At 40.1% G+C, this 18687-nt stretch overlaps 1 protein-coding gene across 1 annotated transcript in view; it reads left to right on the top strand.

The window, feature by feature from the left end:
• The window catches only part of SLAIN1 (SLAIN motif family member 1), a 51718-nt gene extending 39120 nt beyond the window's left edge, over nt 1-12598 (top strand). Inside the window, 3 exon segments of the mRNA XM_039551720.1 lie at nt 5117-5281; nt 7220-7511; nt 11500-12598. Coding sequence (XP_039407654.1) covers nt 5117-5281; nt 7220-7511; nt 11500-11575 — 533 coding nt within the window. The 3' untranslated portion in view covers nt 11576-12598.
• The last annotated feature ends 6089 nt before the right edge of the window (nt 12599-18687 follow it).

Below are 18687 nucleotides of genomic sequence, written 5' to 3' on the forward strand. Positions count from 1 at the left end.
TCAAGGGCAGTACAGTGTGTTTAGATATGGGTTCAGCATAGACTTATGAAGTGTTTTCTGCTCAGAACCTCTCTTGCTTGGTAAGAAAGGAAAAATTCTCTCTAGGAAATTGTTGCAGAATTTATGACAGAAAATGAGGAAAATAATCTTAACGTTGCCACCTTTGCATTATATTGAGGATAGTGATCAGTGGGGAACTCATAGAAGGCTAGTGGAAAAATCTTTAATCGGCTCTTAACTATTTGTGGTGAGAGACATATTCCTGTGAAGCCAGGACGAGGTAAAGTAGTAATTCTGAATAAAATGTAGGTATTGACAATACTGAGAATGGCATCACTCACTTACCTGAAGGACTTGCTTTAGTCTGTATTTGTGTTTTTACACACTGATGTCTCTGCTGTATCAGCTGATGATTCCACAGACCTTTAAAAAGACCCTTGTGTATTTGGGATGTCACAAATGTTATAATTATAACAAATATAATGCAGATACTCATCTCAAGTCTTCACAGATGAGGAAGAGAAATTAATCCAGTGAAGTGAAGTTGTAATAGAGTCTACAAGTTTAAGGATTTCAGAATGCACTCTGAATGTCTACATAATATTAAAATCAAGAAGCATGGGTTTTTTCCTTATGGTTTTACCCTGACTTTACAATACAGATGAGGCAGAATTGAATTTGCAGGATTTGTGTGAAGGATTTAAATATGTGTAAGGAACTGCTAACATAGCTCAAACAGTGATACAGATTTCTCTGAGACACAAATAATTGTGATTCATTGTATCACACTCCTGCACTTTTGGTGAGGTTTGGGAGTCCTTTTGTTCAAATAAAACACTGACAACACTTGCAGAGAATAACAGTGAAGGAATAAATGTGTTTTAAGACACTTCACTGTACAGTCTACATAAGCCCTCCTTGTAAGGAGAACCTCATTGGATGAGACATTTTGGCAGATAGAAGATGATACTGACCAAGGACTGCTGCAGAAGTCCCCATCTGGCCTCCCACCAAGAATGTACCTCTTCTGAGGTAGCTTTGCTCCGAGGACAAGGTCTGCTTGTGTGCTACATGGAATTAATCTTCGGCTGGTGATAGTAGTAGGTCAGGGAAAGGGAAAAAAAGGAGCAGTGGAACAGGGACGGCCACCAATGGTGAGGGGATCAGAAGACACAAGGCAGGTGCTGCCTGTTCTGGTGTCCTGCCGGAAGGAAGCTGGACCACTGATCCCGAGCTGACTTCAGAGAAGAAATAGTATCAGTGGAAGAACTTCCTGGCAAAAAATCAGAACTGAAGCAGCTGGGTGAGAGGCGAACTGCTGTCTTCACTGTAATTTTGTGCAATGTTTGACAAAGAAGGGACACTTTTTCCTGCTTTTTGACCTGTTTTTAGCAGTAGTGAATATGATCTGTGCTGTGGGGTGGCCTTTTCATGCCCATTTTCAGTTGAGGGCAGAGGATCCTGTATTTCTCAATTCCCAGCTTTTCTTGTGCTGTAGAGGCAATGGGCTAATTCAGCATGGATGCCACATATGGAGGAAAGTGTAAACATGCAGTAGGCAATTTTTGATGTTTCATTCTACTGCAGGTATGTGAAAGGGCAGTGTATGCTGCCTAGAGAAAGATCATGAAATGACAAGCACATGTGTATATGCATAATTTATTCTTAGAAGGTGGTAATAACCAGGAGCTGATTATTAACTCCCCTTGCATGACCTATCCTTGAATTTTCTTCACACTTACAAATACCTCAAGAAGTCAATGGCTGTAGGTCATGATATTTTATCTCGGAGAAGGCTGGGGAAGGCAAAGATACATATGTGATGTTTTATATGGCTGCATTCTACTTAAACACCCTATTCATTTCAACCTAAATTATAGTTGAGACTCAGTAGTGGGTCACAGTAATAACTGTGGATGCTGTTAGAGATCGAGTCCAGTTGACTGATGACCACCTTGCCAACTAGACCATGGCATCAAGCGCCACACCCAGTAATTTCTTGAACGGGTGTAGGTCCTTTGAAGTCCCATACTGGTGTTACTATCCACATCTTCCTAACAAAACAAACTGCAAGCAACTGATGATTTTTATAGGTTTGCCACTGAAGCAAATTAGTGCAGAAGAGGTAGCAGAAACTGTAGCAAATTCCAGCATTCATCACAAACAGGACTACATGAGCAAATGAATTCTCAGCTGAGAATACATCTCTACTCCTTTACTTCTCCTCTCTATTCGTTTTCTCATCAGTCTTAGGAGAGCAAAGAGGTCTGAAAAGGAAAGCAGCTTGGAAAAATATTTTTGTTTTCTTCTCGTATTTTCCAGCAAGTTCATATCTAGTCACATCTCAGTGGCCTGAAATAATATTAAAATCATATAATTCCCACCTTCTGCTTCCATATATTAAGCTCGCAAGAGCCAGTGTTTCATGTACAAACAAAACATCTGTAAGACTATTTCTGCTGTTCTTAGGAGGGAAGCAGGTGACAGAACAAACTTCAAGAAGGAGATGAAAGAGGATGCATCATCCAAGGAGATGAAAGCTGCAAATGCCATCAAGGCGAACATTTCTGGGTTTTCCCCCAAACACAAAACTGACCTGGTATTTTCATTGCTTTTCAGGGCCATTTATCTCAGCAGACACAAGGACCCATCAAAGAAGTAACGCAACTGCTTGATGGATGAGAATTTACAGGTGCAGCAGGAATCTGCTGCCTGAGGACTGAATGAATCAGCAGCAGAGCAAACTGCTGGAACAAGAAGGGACTAATGAACAGGAGGCATGTGGCCACCCAAGACATGGAGGAAATCCAAGCTACTTCTGTACCTATTTTTCTGCTATTGTAGCTGCATCCACTGGACAGTTCAAGGCACAAATAATGCTGGGGTGGCTGATGCAGACCCTGAGTGGAAGACCATGTAGAGTCCAAAGATACTAAATGATACTAAAAAAAGCGATTTTATGCAGTGCCATCTTCCCTACCACCATCCTGCTCAAGCTCTTTTTCCTCAAGTTCTGTAATGTTGAATTAGGATTTCACCTAGGACTTTGAAAGGGTAGGCTAGGACTCCAGAATTAACAGTAGCTACAGACATTCCATATTCATGATTTTTTTGCCTCTCTTGGCCAAGGATTGCATTACAGGGTGACAGTTCCCTCTTCAGTTTGCAAAATTCTTGACTATTTTAGAAATAGATACATACGGTAGCTGTATGGGTGCTATTGTTTGCATCCCCAGGACAGTTTAGGAAGCCTGATAACTGTTCTATCATTGTTACATCACTGATATTAATACTTAGTACCTGGCTGCACCACAGTGGTAATCCCTTTGCTAATGTTCATGGCTGTACCATTGAGAGTTTTGGTCTGCCACTGTCAGTAATTAGTCACTGAAGCACAATTCTGACTCGTTTAATGAAAGATCGTCCATACAGTAGTTCTTTATTAGGATTTGACTGTACTCTAGTTTCCAGGGATTCAAACCTTACATTTCCTTTTCCTGGTGGAGATAGATACAGCCTTTCTCTGACACAGGTTGCTGGAGTTATGTAGGCATCACATGTGTTGAAGTTACTGTTAGTGAGTCCTAAGAACTTGTATAGGTAGAACTGTACTGTCACATCTTATTACTTTCCACTTGTTAGCAGCTTTAAGGATTAGAGGAGCTAATGATGGTGCTAAATAGGTTGTGTATTTATGTGGACTGATCAACAGAGATTTCTAAATAAATCTGTTGTTTCTGTGAACTGAACTTGCCCTGTATGAGCCAGGAGGTCGACCCATGCCAGCAGTTCCAGGCAGGGTGCTGTGTTGTTCCTATGCATAAAACCAAAACATCAGTCTGGAAATGCCCTGCTCTCTGTGGGAGAGAGCAGTTGTAGCTGCTGTTACAAGACAAGCATAGCTGTGCTTTCTGTTGCAGTGTAAGAGCAGAGGGCAGGCAACTGCCAGCCAGTGGGACCTATGTCAGGAACAGCAGCTGGTGGCCTCTGTGCTGGCCATGCTATGAGGAGGGACATAGCCACCTCTGCAGGGCGCAGCGCTTGTTTCTGAACCTGGCCAAGAGGCAAACCTTGGTGATGTTGTCAGTGACAGTTTAATAAATACCCACTGTTTTCCCACAGTGGTGCTTTACTGAAGTCTGTCACGTCACAGGATCGGGTCCTTCAGTCTGTGCCTTTTTGCCAGTCTCTTCTGATTGTACAAAACTGAGTCATCTCCCTTTGGCCCAACGGCAGAAGAGACCAAAAGAGTTTTCCCTTAGACTACCTGATGGTGTTACGGTTGGGAAGCTGCCTTGAGATGTCAGGAAGGTTTTGGTTTCTTTCTTCAAATGCACTGGTGTGAGTGGGGTTGCAGACGTCCTTTGACCTCTTAGACACTTGCCTTAGCTGTTGTACCCCCCCCCCAAAATATTTGGCGCATTTGCAGCTTGCTTTTTGTGAAAAGCCCTACAAAAAAGCCTATTCTGAAAATGCCTATTAAATCAGATACCACAAGTGAAGTAGGAGGGAGAAGCACCAGATTTGAAAATTCTTACATCAACCCAGGGCTTCAAGCAACTGAACAGCATCAAGACTTTGCAGGTTTTGCACGTGGCTGCCTGCAGAAACTTAACATGCTAACAAGGTTAGGTTCGGAATGGAGTTATTTAGCATCTTATTGGCACCTGAAGGCAAGACTTCAGTCATTTAGGATGGATTTATCTTACCTGTCTTTAGACATCCACAGAATAAATAGCTGTGTCTGACTGCCAGTGCAGACTTGCTTTTGTATTCACTGCAAAGAAACAGGCACATTTAGGGCATGGTTCACCTGACCTACTTTACACATCTATGTGAAACTCATCATTATTCATTGTTTAAATCCTTGCAGTTCCGAAGCTGTACTGCCTGTTGGTGTCTTTAAAATTGTGAATAATCATGCTGTTACAGTAGTCATAATGGTTCAGTTTGAAGGCTGTCAATAACATACTCATGTTCTTCTGGTAAAGCAAAACCTCTCATTTTATTGAAATAGTTTGTTATAATTCTGATTTTCTACAGAAATTACATGGAGGTGGCTTGTGTTCTTTGGAAATTCTGACCTGATTATGGATGTTGTCTCCTTTTGCTCCAGACAAACTCCGCAGAAGCATGCCTAACCTCACTCGGATGCCAAGTACCCCCACCATTAGCAGTACTGCTGGCTTTGCTGGTTCTCCTGTCACTGTGAGGAATAGTCAGAGCTTTGACTCCAATTTGCATGGAGCCAGTAATGGGATTTCAAGGATGCAGTCGTGTAGTAAGTACCTGTGTGTGTTCTTTGGCTGCGTGCAAGGGATCGATAAAGCAGTAGAATACATGTCCCGGTCACTGACCCTTTGTTCTATGAAAAATTAAAAGCAAACTGTTCTTTTGCACCAGATTTTAATACACCTCAGGATTTTCAAAGTTTCCATTTTGGAAAGCAAGTTCTGCCAGTCTTGTTATTGAGAATTTCTTCACTTTTTTTTCCTTTGCCCATTCATCTTGTGCCAGCATTAAAACTGAATTTTTTATAAGTAGTAGTGTTGTAGAAACACGAAAAATGCAATTAATTCATGTGAGATGACATTTTTAGTTTTGATACTACAATTGAAAACTGCTTTTCTTGGTAATTTATACAATGCTGGTTGTACAGTACACTGTATAAACATTGTCTTAAAATACATGACCTCTCTCCTACTGAAGTTGAGCCACTTTCTTCTGAGGAAATGCAGTAAACAGAGGGTTATATTCTCAAGTATAATATACTTGTTGAGTGGGGGAATTTAAATTGCTCTGTAACTGGTTTAATTTAAGTGACTTCTTGATGAGGGGATGGAGGGGGTATTGATCTAGTAGATGAATCATGTAGAACTTGAGCAAGATAGATCAAGATCCAAACCCATCTTTTTTAGCACTGTAGCTGAGGTTCTCTGAGTGGAAATAGGAAAAGTGGATGTTACTGGACACAGGCAGAAGAAAAGAGGAAAAAAGAATTTGGGAAGAAAGGATTTAACTTATGCTCTCCATTTCTTGTGAGATTTTGAAGGGAGAAGTTGGCAAAAACTTTTCCTTTGGGTGTTTTTCTTTCAAATTTGAGCAGAAGTTACAAATGTCTTCAAAACAATTAAATTGCCTCTTTTCTGAAAAATATTCTTGACTGATGGTTTTATTTTACTGTATTTTGTCCTGCTTGTACAGGAGAATGGAAACAGTTCAGATTCCCACATGGATTTTCATGGTTGTGCATTGAGAGTTTAATTTTATTTAATATTTTAGAAATATCTATTTATTTGCGTGTTCATGCTCTTATATATGGGTGTGTTTATAAAATTCCATTTTCCTGAAATACTCTTTTAAAAAACTATTTATGATAAGCAGCTGTGCTGGAGTATTTCAGGAGCTATGTTATAACTGTTTCATAACAATATATTGCCAGTATAATCTGAGTCACTCCCTTGCAGTTTTTCCTGTGTCTTTGAATGGTTTAAAGATACTCTTTTTTCAAAGACTTGAAAAAGGGTTGCTCTAAATGTAGTGTCTTAGTTTATATGCTTCAGGCTTTTGACAGTTTGCTTTTGATACGTGGACTTGGAAAGTGATGCATGCCAAATGTACACCAGAGGGCAGGATTGGGTAGAAAAATCTGTATATAAAGCTTCTGGAGCTCATAGCATTGATTTAAAATTATAGTTTGCATAACATCAGCCTTTGAATATGCTGTTACATTCAAGACCTTTTATAGCCTTTTTATTGTTTTTATGCACAAAGCTTAAACTTCTGTGATGCTTCATAATGCTTTAATGCAATGTTGCTTGAACAAGATGTGGTTGTTACAGGCCATCTTACAAAAATCAAAATCATCTAACAGTGACTAATTTATACCTTCAGCAGTTTCTCCAGTTTAAAGCTCTAAGTGTGTAGATGGATTTAATGTGCTTATAATGGCTAATTTAATCTCTGTGGGGAGAAAGAAGGATCAATATGGACTGGGATTTTTTTTAGGGATGGGGGTGGAATGGGATATTTTAGTTCAGTGCACTGTTACTCGATACAGTATTGGATCCAAGAGGTTTTTCAGCAGTTTGTAATCAGGAAGTAAATTGCGTAATGATGTGTTTATCTTTATTCAGATCTATCTAGAAATGAGCATAACTACCTGGTGTTATTTGTTGCATAGTGACCTTGTTACTTCCTTTTCCATCACTCTTCACAGTTCCATCACCAGGACAGCTTCAACACCGAGTTCACAGTGTGGGACATTTTCCAGTGTCTGTCAGACAGCCTCTCAAAGCTACTGCCTACGTAAGCCCAACTGTACAAGGGAGTAGTAACAACAGCAGTATTCCAGTGTCCAGCAACTCGCAGCTGTATTCCAACACTGGGATCCCAATGCCAAACAAGACTGCTGGTCAAGGCATTGTAGGGCGCAGTGCTCTTCCAAGACCGTCGCTGGCCGTCAATGGGAGTGGCATTCCCAGAAGTAAAATTGCACAGCCGGTTCGAAGGTGAGGGTTCAACGGGCCTCAGTCTCTATGTGGATGGCTTAGGCTTAAATTGTGGAATTTTTTTACCTCCTGAATATGAAGCTATAAAACATAAGTTTCTGTCTCCCAGTGCTGAGCCACTGAATGGGTCAAGATTGCTTGCCAGAAGTAGTGATGGACAATGCATGCTGGTAGCCCCTGGTAAACTGTGATAATGGATAGTGTGTAGTCACATGTAAATAGGAATGGCTTGCCACCTGTCAGTAAGAAATCCAAACAAATGGAAACCTCATATCATTAACTGATGTGTCTTACCTTCTCCCAGACTTTTGCCTACTGCTATTTCAGTGTCACAGCATGAGCAAGTCTTAGAGTGCTCAGATAGAAAGAGCTGTGTCCCTGTTGTTGTAAATGGGAGTAGTCTGTACAAATGCAAGTCGTACCATTACAGCATTGGGAGGAAGGAAATATCCTGGATAGTACAGTCTTGGAACATCTTTTCAATTCCAGCTGGGAGACAATAGGCACACAGGGAATCCTAGAATATCACATAGTTGCAATAAGCTGTACTGTTAAGCAAATGCATTTTTTTGCATGGAAAAAAATGATAAATTCATCTTCAAATTAATTACTTTAAAATCAAACAATAAAATAAGCTTGATGCAAGAGATTGTGTTTTAATCACCTTGTAATAGCTGGGAGTTAAACTCTTAGCTGCATGTTCTGTAATTAATAGGAATTAAGTCTTTTCAAGGATAAACTTCTCTCAACTTGAGTTAACTCCACCAGCTATTTCTTCCCATTGCAAACATCCCTCGTCTTGTGAGGGCCTGCTGTGTGACCACCTCATTGTCTGCTGGATGAACTGTCACTGTTTAGCTCTCATCATTTTTGTACTTTTCACTACATACTGGCTAGATCCAGAATAAGTTCAATTGTTCACATTCTGTCTTTGGTTGAGCTACTTGGGGATTATACTGATGTGACTGACAACAGATTTTGACCAACTGTGGTGAAACTTTGATAAAGAGCCGTCAGGTTTCTTCTTTGATGAAGACTGTACCATGAGATTTCTATTATAGCTTTCTTTACTCTCAGCTGGATCTCTCTCAGTTAGAGTTCTTTATAGCTGAGGGTTTTCTTTCCTTTTTTCTTTTTCCTTTCCTTCACTTCATGTTCTTCTCCAGAGCTCTTAAATCTTTCATAGCAACATGTGAGGAAGCCTTTCTGGGTCATGAAGACCAGTCCCTTGCTATTTTGTAACTTCTCATACAACAGACAGTATTAAAGAAAAACAGAATTAAGAGGTTTCAGTGGGAGGGTGAGACACTGTACTCTCAACAGTGTTTTTATTAGAAGCTGATTCAAATTAGTAACAAAGCTATTTACAGTCCAGAAAGTCTGGGCTCCTGTCTCCTTTCCTTCAAATGTACTTTAGCAGCATCCTATGCCATAGAGCCAAACCAGTGATAGTTTGAAGATGGATGATCTTTGCACTGTGGGAATGAAGAGTTCACAGGACTTGAAAAGCAAAGCTCAGTCAAAAAGACTGGAGCTCAGCCTCCAGTTCTTTAACACCCTTGTTTAATTTTATTGATTCATTAGGAAAAATACAGGCAATTTCAGTTCGTACAGACTTTTCTTGGAAGGAATTCACTTGTCAGTTTTTTTCACTGTGTTAATTTCTAATGAATGGTATTAGATTATGAATGATTATTAGTTTGAGTCTAGCTTCTTTCACACTTAAATAGTGTTTTTAGTCATGACCTGATTAAAAATAGAACAGGTATGTTGGTTTTTTTTAAATAAATCAGATGTTCAGGGAGAAGTGCGCACTCAGAGCAAATCTGTCTTCCTACCTTTGGCCAGACTGTTAAGTAGCCAAGTTAGTGGTATTTTAGTACTTAAAATAGGTTCTTAGACACAGTATATTGGGGTTCCGTTATGGAACTTCAGTATTTACTGCATAGGATAAAACACTGGCTGAGGGAATGCTTTTAATATTTTTTAATATAAAATTAAAATAGCCAAGATAAATAATTTGGCTAAATGTTAACTGCTTTTCTCCTTATCCTCCAAGATTCAAGCAGTGTAAAGAAACTGTGATGGTACAATCCATCTCTTCTTAGCCTTAGAAGTCAGACAGCACCTTTTTCTTTCTCCTGTTGAGTGGATCCACACAACCCTCAGCCCTTTCCAACTCCAATCTCAGGGCTTCTTGCAGACCCCACCTTCCAGTTCTCTGTGTTTTAGCCTTATGCAGTGTGAGGGGCAGTGGGGGCACCTTCCCTTAGGGCAGGGTGAGCAGGGAGCCGAGTGGGACAGCTGGGCTGCCCCGAAGTGCCCAGCCTAGAGCAGCGCTGATGGTGATCAGGGTCAGGCAACACTCCCAGTTTCCAGACAAGTCCACAGTGGTGAGGCAGGTTCCAGCTAAAGCCAGAAAGTCAGTCAGCAGCTCAGGGTCTGGATCATGCCACACACCACACACAACTGTGGCAGGAATGTAAGCATACCTGTGGAGCCAGGGCTTGCTTGTTCCTGCTGCCTTGCACTGGAGCCAGTCACTGCTATCCAGCTGGTGATGGAAAAGTAGAAATGCACTACAATCCCTCCAAAACTCTGTTGTCTCAAACAGTGTAATGTGATACCTACAGCTTGTGCTTGTTTGAAATGGTTTTCAGTGCTGGCACATTTTTCTGTCAGTGCCCTGTAGCAGAGATTCACCTCTGAATACATAGCAGTATTAGAATTATTTTCAAGTTAGCTAATTATTCTCCTTTTTTTGCCCTGATTTGGGGTTTTTTTGAACATTATTAAACATACTTGCTTCTTTTTTTTTCTGGAAACAAAGCAGCAGTTGCAGAAAATAGCAGAGGCAGATTATGTTCTTAGTCACAAGTAACTGGATTTGTATCAAAGATAAGTGATGCTGCACCAAAGTGGAGCTGCACAAAAGCAGCTTGGCTGAATCTAAGTTTAACCAACTATTTTTATTTAAGTAGTGTTTTTGCTACTTAAAAAGCAGTTGTAGCAGAGAGTTGGAGCTGCTCTGAGAGTTGACTGGCTGCCTGCTTCACAAGATACCTCTGCCTTTTTACAGTAAAAAGCATTTGGAAGGGAAAGGAGGCATAAGTAACTTACTGCAAAAGCAGAGTAGTGTGAAAACAAGGCTTGAGATCTGCTTTTATATGTAATAGTTTCACAAAATTGAAACATTTTTTTCAGCAAATTGTGGTGTGACAAAATTACGTCACATGTGGCAAATCAGAGATAGCGCCTGCTGTGTTACCAGTGAACTGGCAGTTAGATCAAGTCACGTGGTTGTTTTTCCTTTTTGTAGTTTTACTTGAAATGGTTGCCTCAGTAGTAGCTGGAGGGTTTGGATAATGGTCAGGAAGTATTTTAGAAGTCCTCATTGATGAGTGGGAGATGCAGCCCAGGTGTGAGGGTGGGGACACAGAGGATGGTGAGTTCCTGTCAGGAGTCATAGTGCTTGAACTGGTGGCTCTGGAAACACATTGTCACATGTCCTGGAAAGAGGGTCTGGAGCAGAATTCAGTGGAGTTCTTCAACTGATAAAATTCGTCGCTGTTTGCACAGTATTTTTATAAACTGCTGGTTTTTCATGCTTGCTGAGCACGATAGCTTTCTGGAAAGTGTTTCCCATTAGATCTCCGCTGCCTATAGTGACAAAAATATGTTTTTATTGTCTTTAGCCCTGAAAAACCAAATCTTGCTGTTTAGAGGCATCTCATGCATGATTACAATTATTCTCTGAATTCCTTTTTACAAATCTTTCATGCTCTTCTCACTGGAAGTGGCCTTAATTTCACCATAGATCTTTACATATGCATTTATGTGTAGCCAGAAATATACCAGAGTGATATCTCTGAGCAAGCCCCAAAGCCGTTGTCACTGCAGAAGTAAATTATGTCTTTTACCTTGATCTTTCACAGGAGATATGACTTCATTTTCCTTTCTTTTTTCCCCTGTCACTTGGTTAATACAGTTTCCTTCAGCCTCCAAAGCCACTGTCGTCACTGAGCACGATGCGGGATGGGAACTGGAGAGACGGCTGCTATTGATGAAGGTTGCCCCTCAACAGTGGAAAACACAGTGTGAATTTCATTACCCAGCTGGCTGGGTAACAATGATTTGGAAAAGGAGGGTCATGCAGTATTATTTTGCCCAGGATCTTAATCTGTAACCATCTACAATGCCATGTCATTTTTAAAAAATGAGCATCTTATCAAATACTAATGTTGCACTTAATCAGTTACCTGAACAGCTGCATTGTTATCAGACTAACAATGGCAGTGTTGGCATTTGGAACTGAAGAAAGTATTACATGTGTGAAAAATACCAGAATATTTCCTTGGAAGGAACTAGGAGATTTTCCTTTTGGGCAGCTTTGCCGTACTGAAGTTCTGAGATAATTTATTCAGTGTAAAGGCATCCTGCATTTTATTTGGAATTTTGGGGTACTTATGTATGTGCTTGAATTTTTTTCTAGTGTTTTCAATACATTTTATTTTGTATACTTAAGTTCATTTAAACTTGCCTGAACCTTGAACTACAGAGAGATAATTTAACTTTTTCTGTGCCATAAATAATATTTTTGGGGTAATGTACTTTTTTAGCTCTAGGAACATATCTTAGAAAATCTTACCATTGGCAATACCAAGCAGTATATTTATGTTGCAGAAGCACAAAAAAAAAAGGTAGCATTCACTGGAAATTGTCATCCAGCTGGGTCAGCATGGTTTTTGTTGGTCTATCACCATGTGTTGAATTGTTAATTTATTGTCATAGTGTTTTGTATTTAAAATGGCAGCATAAATCACGTTGCACTTACAAAGGTACAATGATCATTAAAACTACTGTTGATTTTCAGTACTTTATTACAAAGAATAAAATTGTAATGTTTTATTAACAGTTGCTTATGGAAAATGAGTTTTAATGCAAATCTTTTTGATAGATCTTTTACAAAATCCAGTTGCACTAATCAATGCTTTCTTATAATGGCATATGACTTAATATTTGATTACAACTGTGTATACTGCTGTTTTGGAATGTTTCAGGAAATAAAGAATCTATTTCAGCAATAATGCTCTTCTTCAGTGTGCAATGTAAACATTGTCAGAATTTTGCTACTCACATCGTCTTAGCTCCTGAAGTTTTTACTTAGTTTTTGTAAAGACTGTGCTGGATTTTTGCAAATAGTAACTGAATTACCTGAAAAAAAAAACTTAATTGCGTTAGAAGGCCATGGTATGCCTAGAAGACAAATATATATTATTTTCAAATCAATCTTAGTATGATCTTAAGAGACTTTTTCAATTTCATGTTGAAAGTGTGCTAGTGCAAATGTGACTTGCAGTTGGAAACAGAATTGTGTACCATTCACTGTGGCTATGAATTTGCTCTCAGTTTTGCTCCACAGTTGCTTGAGGACCTGCTTTTCTAAAAAGGGAAAGGTAAAATAAAAAGCAAAGGGAAAGTATTTAGTGGTGAGTAAAACTTTCATTACACTGAGAAGCGATGTGTACTAGTGCAGTAGGATCCCTGCACAGCATAGCATTGTTTAATAGAGATAGACAGTTAATTTTTCACAGTGAAGTTCTTTCAATACAGTTAAAATCCTTTTTTTTTTTTCTTTTTTTTTCTAAAAGAGCAGAGCTGTTGAAGAAGGTATCAAGAATACTCAAAAAAAGAAATTACCTCTGCACAGGTAAGTATTTAAGCAGGAGTATGCCAGACTCAAATTGTTCATTAGAAGCTTTAATTGGAAGAAATTACTTCTAGTTAAATAAGTCAGTCATTTGTGGGCAATATCTGGTAGTGGTGGGGTTCAGAGGCAGCGTGGGGGTGCTTTGCCTTTGGTCTGTGAGAAGGAGTTCCTGCAGCTCTCATGGCTTCTGATGCTAGGGATCCAGCATGATCTCCTTCATAAAAGATTGATGGAGGCCCATGGCAGTAGTTTCTCATTGATGATAGCCCTGGCCTGAGCTGTCTGTTCAATCTGTTCCCGTAGTGCCAGGATTTTACCACTGTTCCTACATTATCTGGGACACCACAGCACCACATTATTTTCAGTTTTTGAAGTAGGTTGCAGCTGTTGGATCTAATACTGAGTTGTACACAGGAGGGCAGTATATACTTGGAAAATATTTTCTTTTTGGTAGCTAAAGCTCTTCTGTTTTCCTCTGAAAAGATTACGAGCTCTTTGAGAAGATGCAGTTGTTTTTCGCTTTTTAATGACCCTATTCCCTTGTAATACATCATGTTAGGATTTGGTAACCTTACAGCTTTTCTCTTCTAAGTGTTTTTGTCAAGTATCTGTCACATTGGATGCCGTCAAGCTCTAGGAGGAAACCCGAGGTGGGAGCAGCTGGATCTGAGAATCAACAGAATCCCATTCGTTTCAACCATGGGCTGTGGTACTGCTGCTGTTCACCTGTAGCTGGTGGAGCTGGGCCTTTCCCCTCAAATTTGCATCAGTGAACCAGAGTACTGCTGCACAGTGTAACATACTTCACCACAGTCTCAGTGGGAGCAAACTGGGCAGAATATGCAGCCCAACATCACTTCTGCCAGGCTCAATTTCGTGAGAGGGCAATGGAAAACAGTTATCTTTAAAAATATAGACTCAAACTTACTTTTCACAAGAAAAAAATAATTTCTAAATGTAAGGGAGCATTTGAAAACTCTTTGGGTCTTTTCTTTTGGTCCATAAATGCAAATCCTACTCCTGCCTCCTTGTTGCTGCATCCCAAAAACGACCTACCTCCTTCAGTCCAAACTGTAATCTTGGGCTCACCTCTTGAGCAACTGGATGAACCATGTCAACCTTTTTCTGAACGGTCTTTTCCCCTCTCTTTAGTCACTGGGGCTAAAACCTCTGCGTTTGCAGTCTTTGAGCCCCAAAATCTGGGGCACTGTCTTTGACTTTTCCACAAGCTGATATTCTGGGTAAGTCACATTTCTTTTTTTCACCCCTACATATGAAGTTCATCCATTGCCTCCTCACCTGAAGTAGTCTTGGGCCTTGTAGTGGCTTCAGTATGTGAAATCTGTCCAAACTAAAACCGGTAAGATAGTTTTTTATCTCTTCCTGCTTTGACAATGTCACTTCTTTGACCACTTCATGTGTATTGCTACTGATACTCCCCTCTCTGTTGAAAAGAATTGTGACCTAGTTTTACTCTTCTACAAAGCCATGGACACTATCCCATCCCCACTATTAGTTTCTCACTGTGTGTTGATGTGAATTCCCATATGATGGCAGCCTGTATTGTGCCTGCTGCAAGCAAAGCACCTGCTAGCTCCTGTGTTGTCCCTCACTGTAGGGGATCCCTGGGCATCTCCATTTTTTAATTCACCTTCAAATCCTTCTTAAAAGGTTTTTTTCTTTGGCACAGTACCACTCAAAGCAGGACAACAGTTAAATTGCCAGTGTTGTCATCTTCTGCTTTTAGGCACAGCATTCTTAGTTTGGTTATTGCTGTACCTAAACTGCAAGCTGTTGGAGACCTAGACTGCTGTCTTTTTCCTGTGGGTTTTCAAGGCATGAAGCCCAGCAGGATTTCAGGCCCACCAATTACAACTAATATAGCCTCTATACTAATACTAAAAATTAGCATTTTCACACAGAAAACACTATTTAAATATCCACAGTGAATGATCGGTGAGATTTCATAATTAAAAATATTCGGGGCAGTAGCACAATCACTCTTGAAAGCAGATTTGTGGTGTTTAATCCTCAGGCATGATTTACTAATTCAGAATTTCTGGTTAAAAAGGAAGTGACAGAGCCTGGGTGACTTTCCCTGTCACTGTTAAGGTGAAAGGGATATGTTCTGGCTAGTCTGATTTAATTTTCTTTTTCCCATTTGACCAGCCCATCTTTTCCCCCTCATCAGTATTTCTACCTCTTGCACTCCCCAGATTCACACCTTTCTTATAACCTCTTTCAGTGGTTACACATGCTCTTGTGGCTCATGTGGCTCGTGTGGCTGGTGCAGTTCTTGACCGTCCACGTGCAGATTCCCACCCTGCTAATATGTTCCTCACTCTCTTGCCTGGGGAGCAGGTCCTCAGTACATCTTCTGTCTCTGTAACTGAGACTCCCAGCTCTTACCTGCCAAGGTAAGCACTTACACTTAATCTGAATTACTGTCTGTGGAATAGGGGTCACACCTTTGCACTAGCTTGTGACCAGGCTGCCCGGTTGTTGCAAGGGGAGTTCACAGGATTATCTTTGACCTAAAGAGGCCCAAGAGATTGTTTCCACATGTGCAGTTCAACAATACATACAAAGTATCTCATGGTAGGAAGGGAGGGATTAGATAAGGTTATTCTTGAAACCTCATTCCTCTTTTAAATAAGCCATTTTCTATAAGCCATAATTATTTAGATGACTTAAGCGTTATGAATCCCTTACCAATAAACAAACCAGAGTCCTTTGGTGCCCGAATGTTAGTTTTGGTATAATCACGGAATGGTTTTGTTTGGAGGGGGGATTAAAGACTATCTAGTTCCAACACCCCCCACCACAGGCAGGGACACCTTTCACTAGGCCAGGTATTTCACAGCCCTGTCCAACCTGGCCTTGAACATTTCCACAGATGGGGCATCCACAGCTTCTCTGGGCAACCTGTTCCAGTGTCTCACCACACTCAGAGTAAAGAATTTCTTCCTAGCATCTAATCTAAATCTGCCCTCTTTCAGTTTGAAGCCATTCCCCCTTGTCCTATCCCTACATGCTCTTGTAAACAGTCTCCAGCTTTCTTGTAGGCTCCGTTCATGTACTGGAAGGCCACAGTTAGGTTACTCTGAAGCCTTTTCTTCTGCAGCCTGAACAATCCCAATTTTCTCAGCCTTTCCTCATGGGATTTGGTCCATCCCTCTAATCATCCTAGTGTCCCTCCTCTGGACTCCAGCCGGTTCATGTCCTTCCTGTGTTGGGGACCTCAGAGCTGGATGCAGTGTTCCAGGTGGGGTCTCACCAGAGCAGAGCAGAGGGGCAGAATCCCCTCCCTTGGCTTGCTGGCCACACTGCTTTGGATGCAGCCCAGGACACATTTTGTTTTCTGGTGTTTGGTCAAAGGTTGGATTCAATCATCTTGGAGGACTTTTCAAACCTTAATGATTCTGATTGCATGATTCTTGCTTAATTTCTTTAAAGAATTAAACACATTTCTTAATTCATGCATTACCTTGAGCAGGTTATGGAATGATAACAGGCATCGATACAGACATATAAAAGCAGCTGGTAGTCTTGTTTTCCACTGGTTCATGTGAATGGACAGATGTATAGATTTGGCTGTGTGAACCATGGTAAGAAGTTTGGACGATGAATGGTGGTTGAACTTTAAACTTTTTGCAGAGAACTACTTCAAAAGTGAATCTTTTGATGTGAATCTATCTTGACTTTAGCAGTGAAGAGAGAAGCTTGGTATCTAACACAGTCAAAAGGGGTGCACATTCCCAGATGCAGGTGTCAAAATTGTATGAAACTACAGTCAGACAGTAGATAATGTTCACACACTATTAAGTGACTCATACTTGAAAAAAAAATGTGACAAATACACAAAATGAAGGCAACTCTGTTAGGTGTTTGCTGCTTCTCAATTCAGCCTTCTTTGTAGAGGGGTTGACCATCTGAAAGAGATTGAGCTGTTCAAGTTGTTCTTGTGGCTGGGCAGGAAAAAACCCCTTGTGGCTCCTAAGTGTGGAGTAGACTTGGCCATGCTGTGTGGATCTGCAGTAGCCTTGTTGTTTTCCAGGAGCACAGATGCCCGCTGCACACCTGGCACCCAGATGCAGCCTTGGCTGCCCACTGCCTTCTGTGAAGGTACCAGAGAGGGGACATTCCTTGCTTGCTAAGATTGAATGCTTAAAAGAGTCTTGTTACTGGGGCAGAGTGCAACTACACAATGATAGTCAAACATGTTATTTTTGTTCTGTGAGCATAGCTAAAAGATAATGTTTTGCCTTTTCAGACATGATCTTCTGCTCTGTAGTGTTCTTTTCCTTTGCTCATGCATTTATTGCTGAACTTTCCTATTTTGACTAATTTTTTTTTAGTTAGAAGAATTAAAATTTTTTCTGTGTTAAAAAAATATGAAATAATATTTCTTCTTTGTTTCTGTTCACTTGTTGCCCCTGAGATTTCTGTTGTTCCCCATGAAAAATAAAATATTCCTTTGTCTTTGTGGCCAGACATATAGAAAGAATGAGCCTGTGGCCAAATTCCCAAACTGAGCTCTAGCAATCCAGCCAACCCTTAATACTTTGCAGTCTGCACGCAAATGTTACTAAACAAGGTATATTATCTGTATCCAAGACTGAACTTTTCAATAATGTAAGCAGCAGATAACATGATGGGGATGTCAACTACAATACACCTAAACTGAAATTTTTGGAACCGTTTTTTTTGCAGTAATAGAAAACAGAAAAGGTACTGATAATGTTTCTTTTGCTTTTCAACCCTTCCTGCAGGAGGTTATACTAACTTTGTTTTTGGAACCCTTGATACATGCTTTTTCCTTTCTTATGGTTTTCATTGAGCCAATACAAATGTGTTGAATTCAATTTTAGGAAAATGTTTAATGAATACTGACCTCTTTAGGAGACTTACATTGTTTTTAAAACTGAGATATTCTGATGCTAGCATACCGTTTCTGTACATACTGCTAATATCCCATTCAGTTCCTTTAAAATGTAAATAATTGAAATGAAAGTTCAGGAACTCAGAAGAAAAAAATTATTTAGAAGACGTGATATTTTTTAAGCCAAAAAAAAAAATAAAAATGTATTTTGATTTAATCCATGTTTATCTAGGCAGTCACTGACTGCAGTAAATTATGCAGCTCTGAGTAGGTATATACATATTCAGCAGAAAGGATTTTTCTCTATGTGAGAAGGAAAAAAGCATCAGACAAAAAGGTGTAGCTGTATCAATGGCTTGCTCATCACTCAGTCTGAATTAAAATTAAACAACCTACTTCTGCCTTACAAAAAGGAACACTTTTAGCACCTGGTCTTTTCAATCAATGTGAAACAGCATTGGAGATATAAAATGGACCCCATCCCACTTAATTTACAGATGCAACTACTTGGGTTGGTGCAGCTGGGCTCAACTATTTTAATTATGCTCTCATCTTGTTGGTGTAACTGCAGCCTGATCCAGGAG

The sequence above is a fragment of the Corvus cornix genome, chromosome 1 (assembly GCF_000738735.6).
Source record: "Corvus cornix cornix isolate S_Up_H32 chromosome 1, ASM73873v5, whole genome shotgun sequence".
NCBI classification, from domain to species: Eukaryota; Metazoa; Chordata; class Aves; order Passeriformes; family Corvidae; genus Corvus; species Corvus cornix.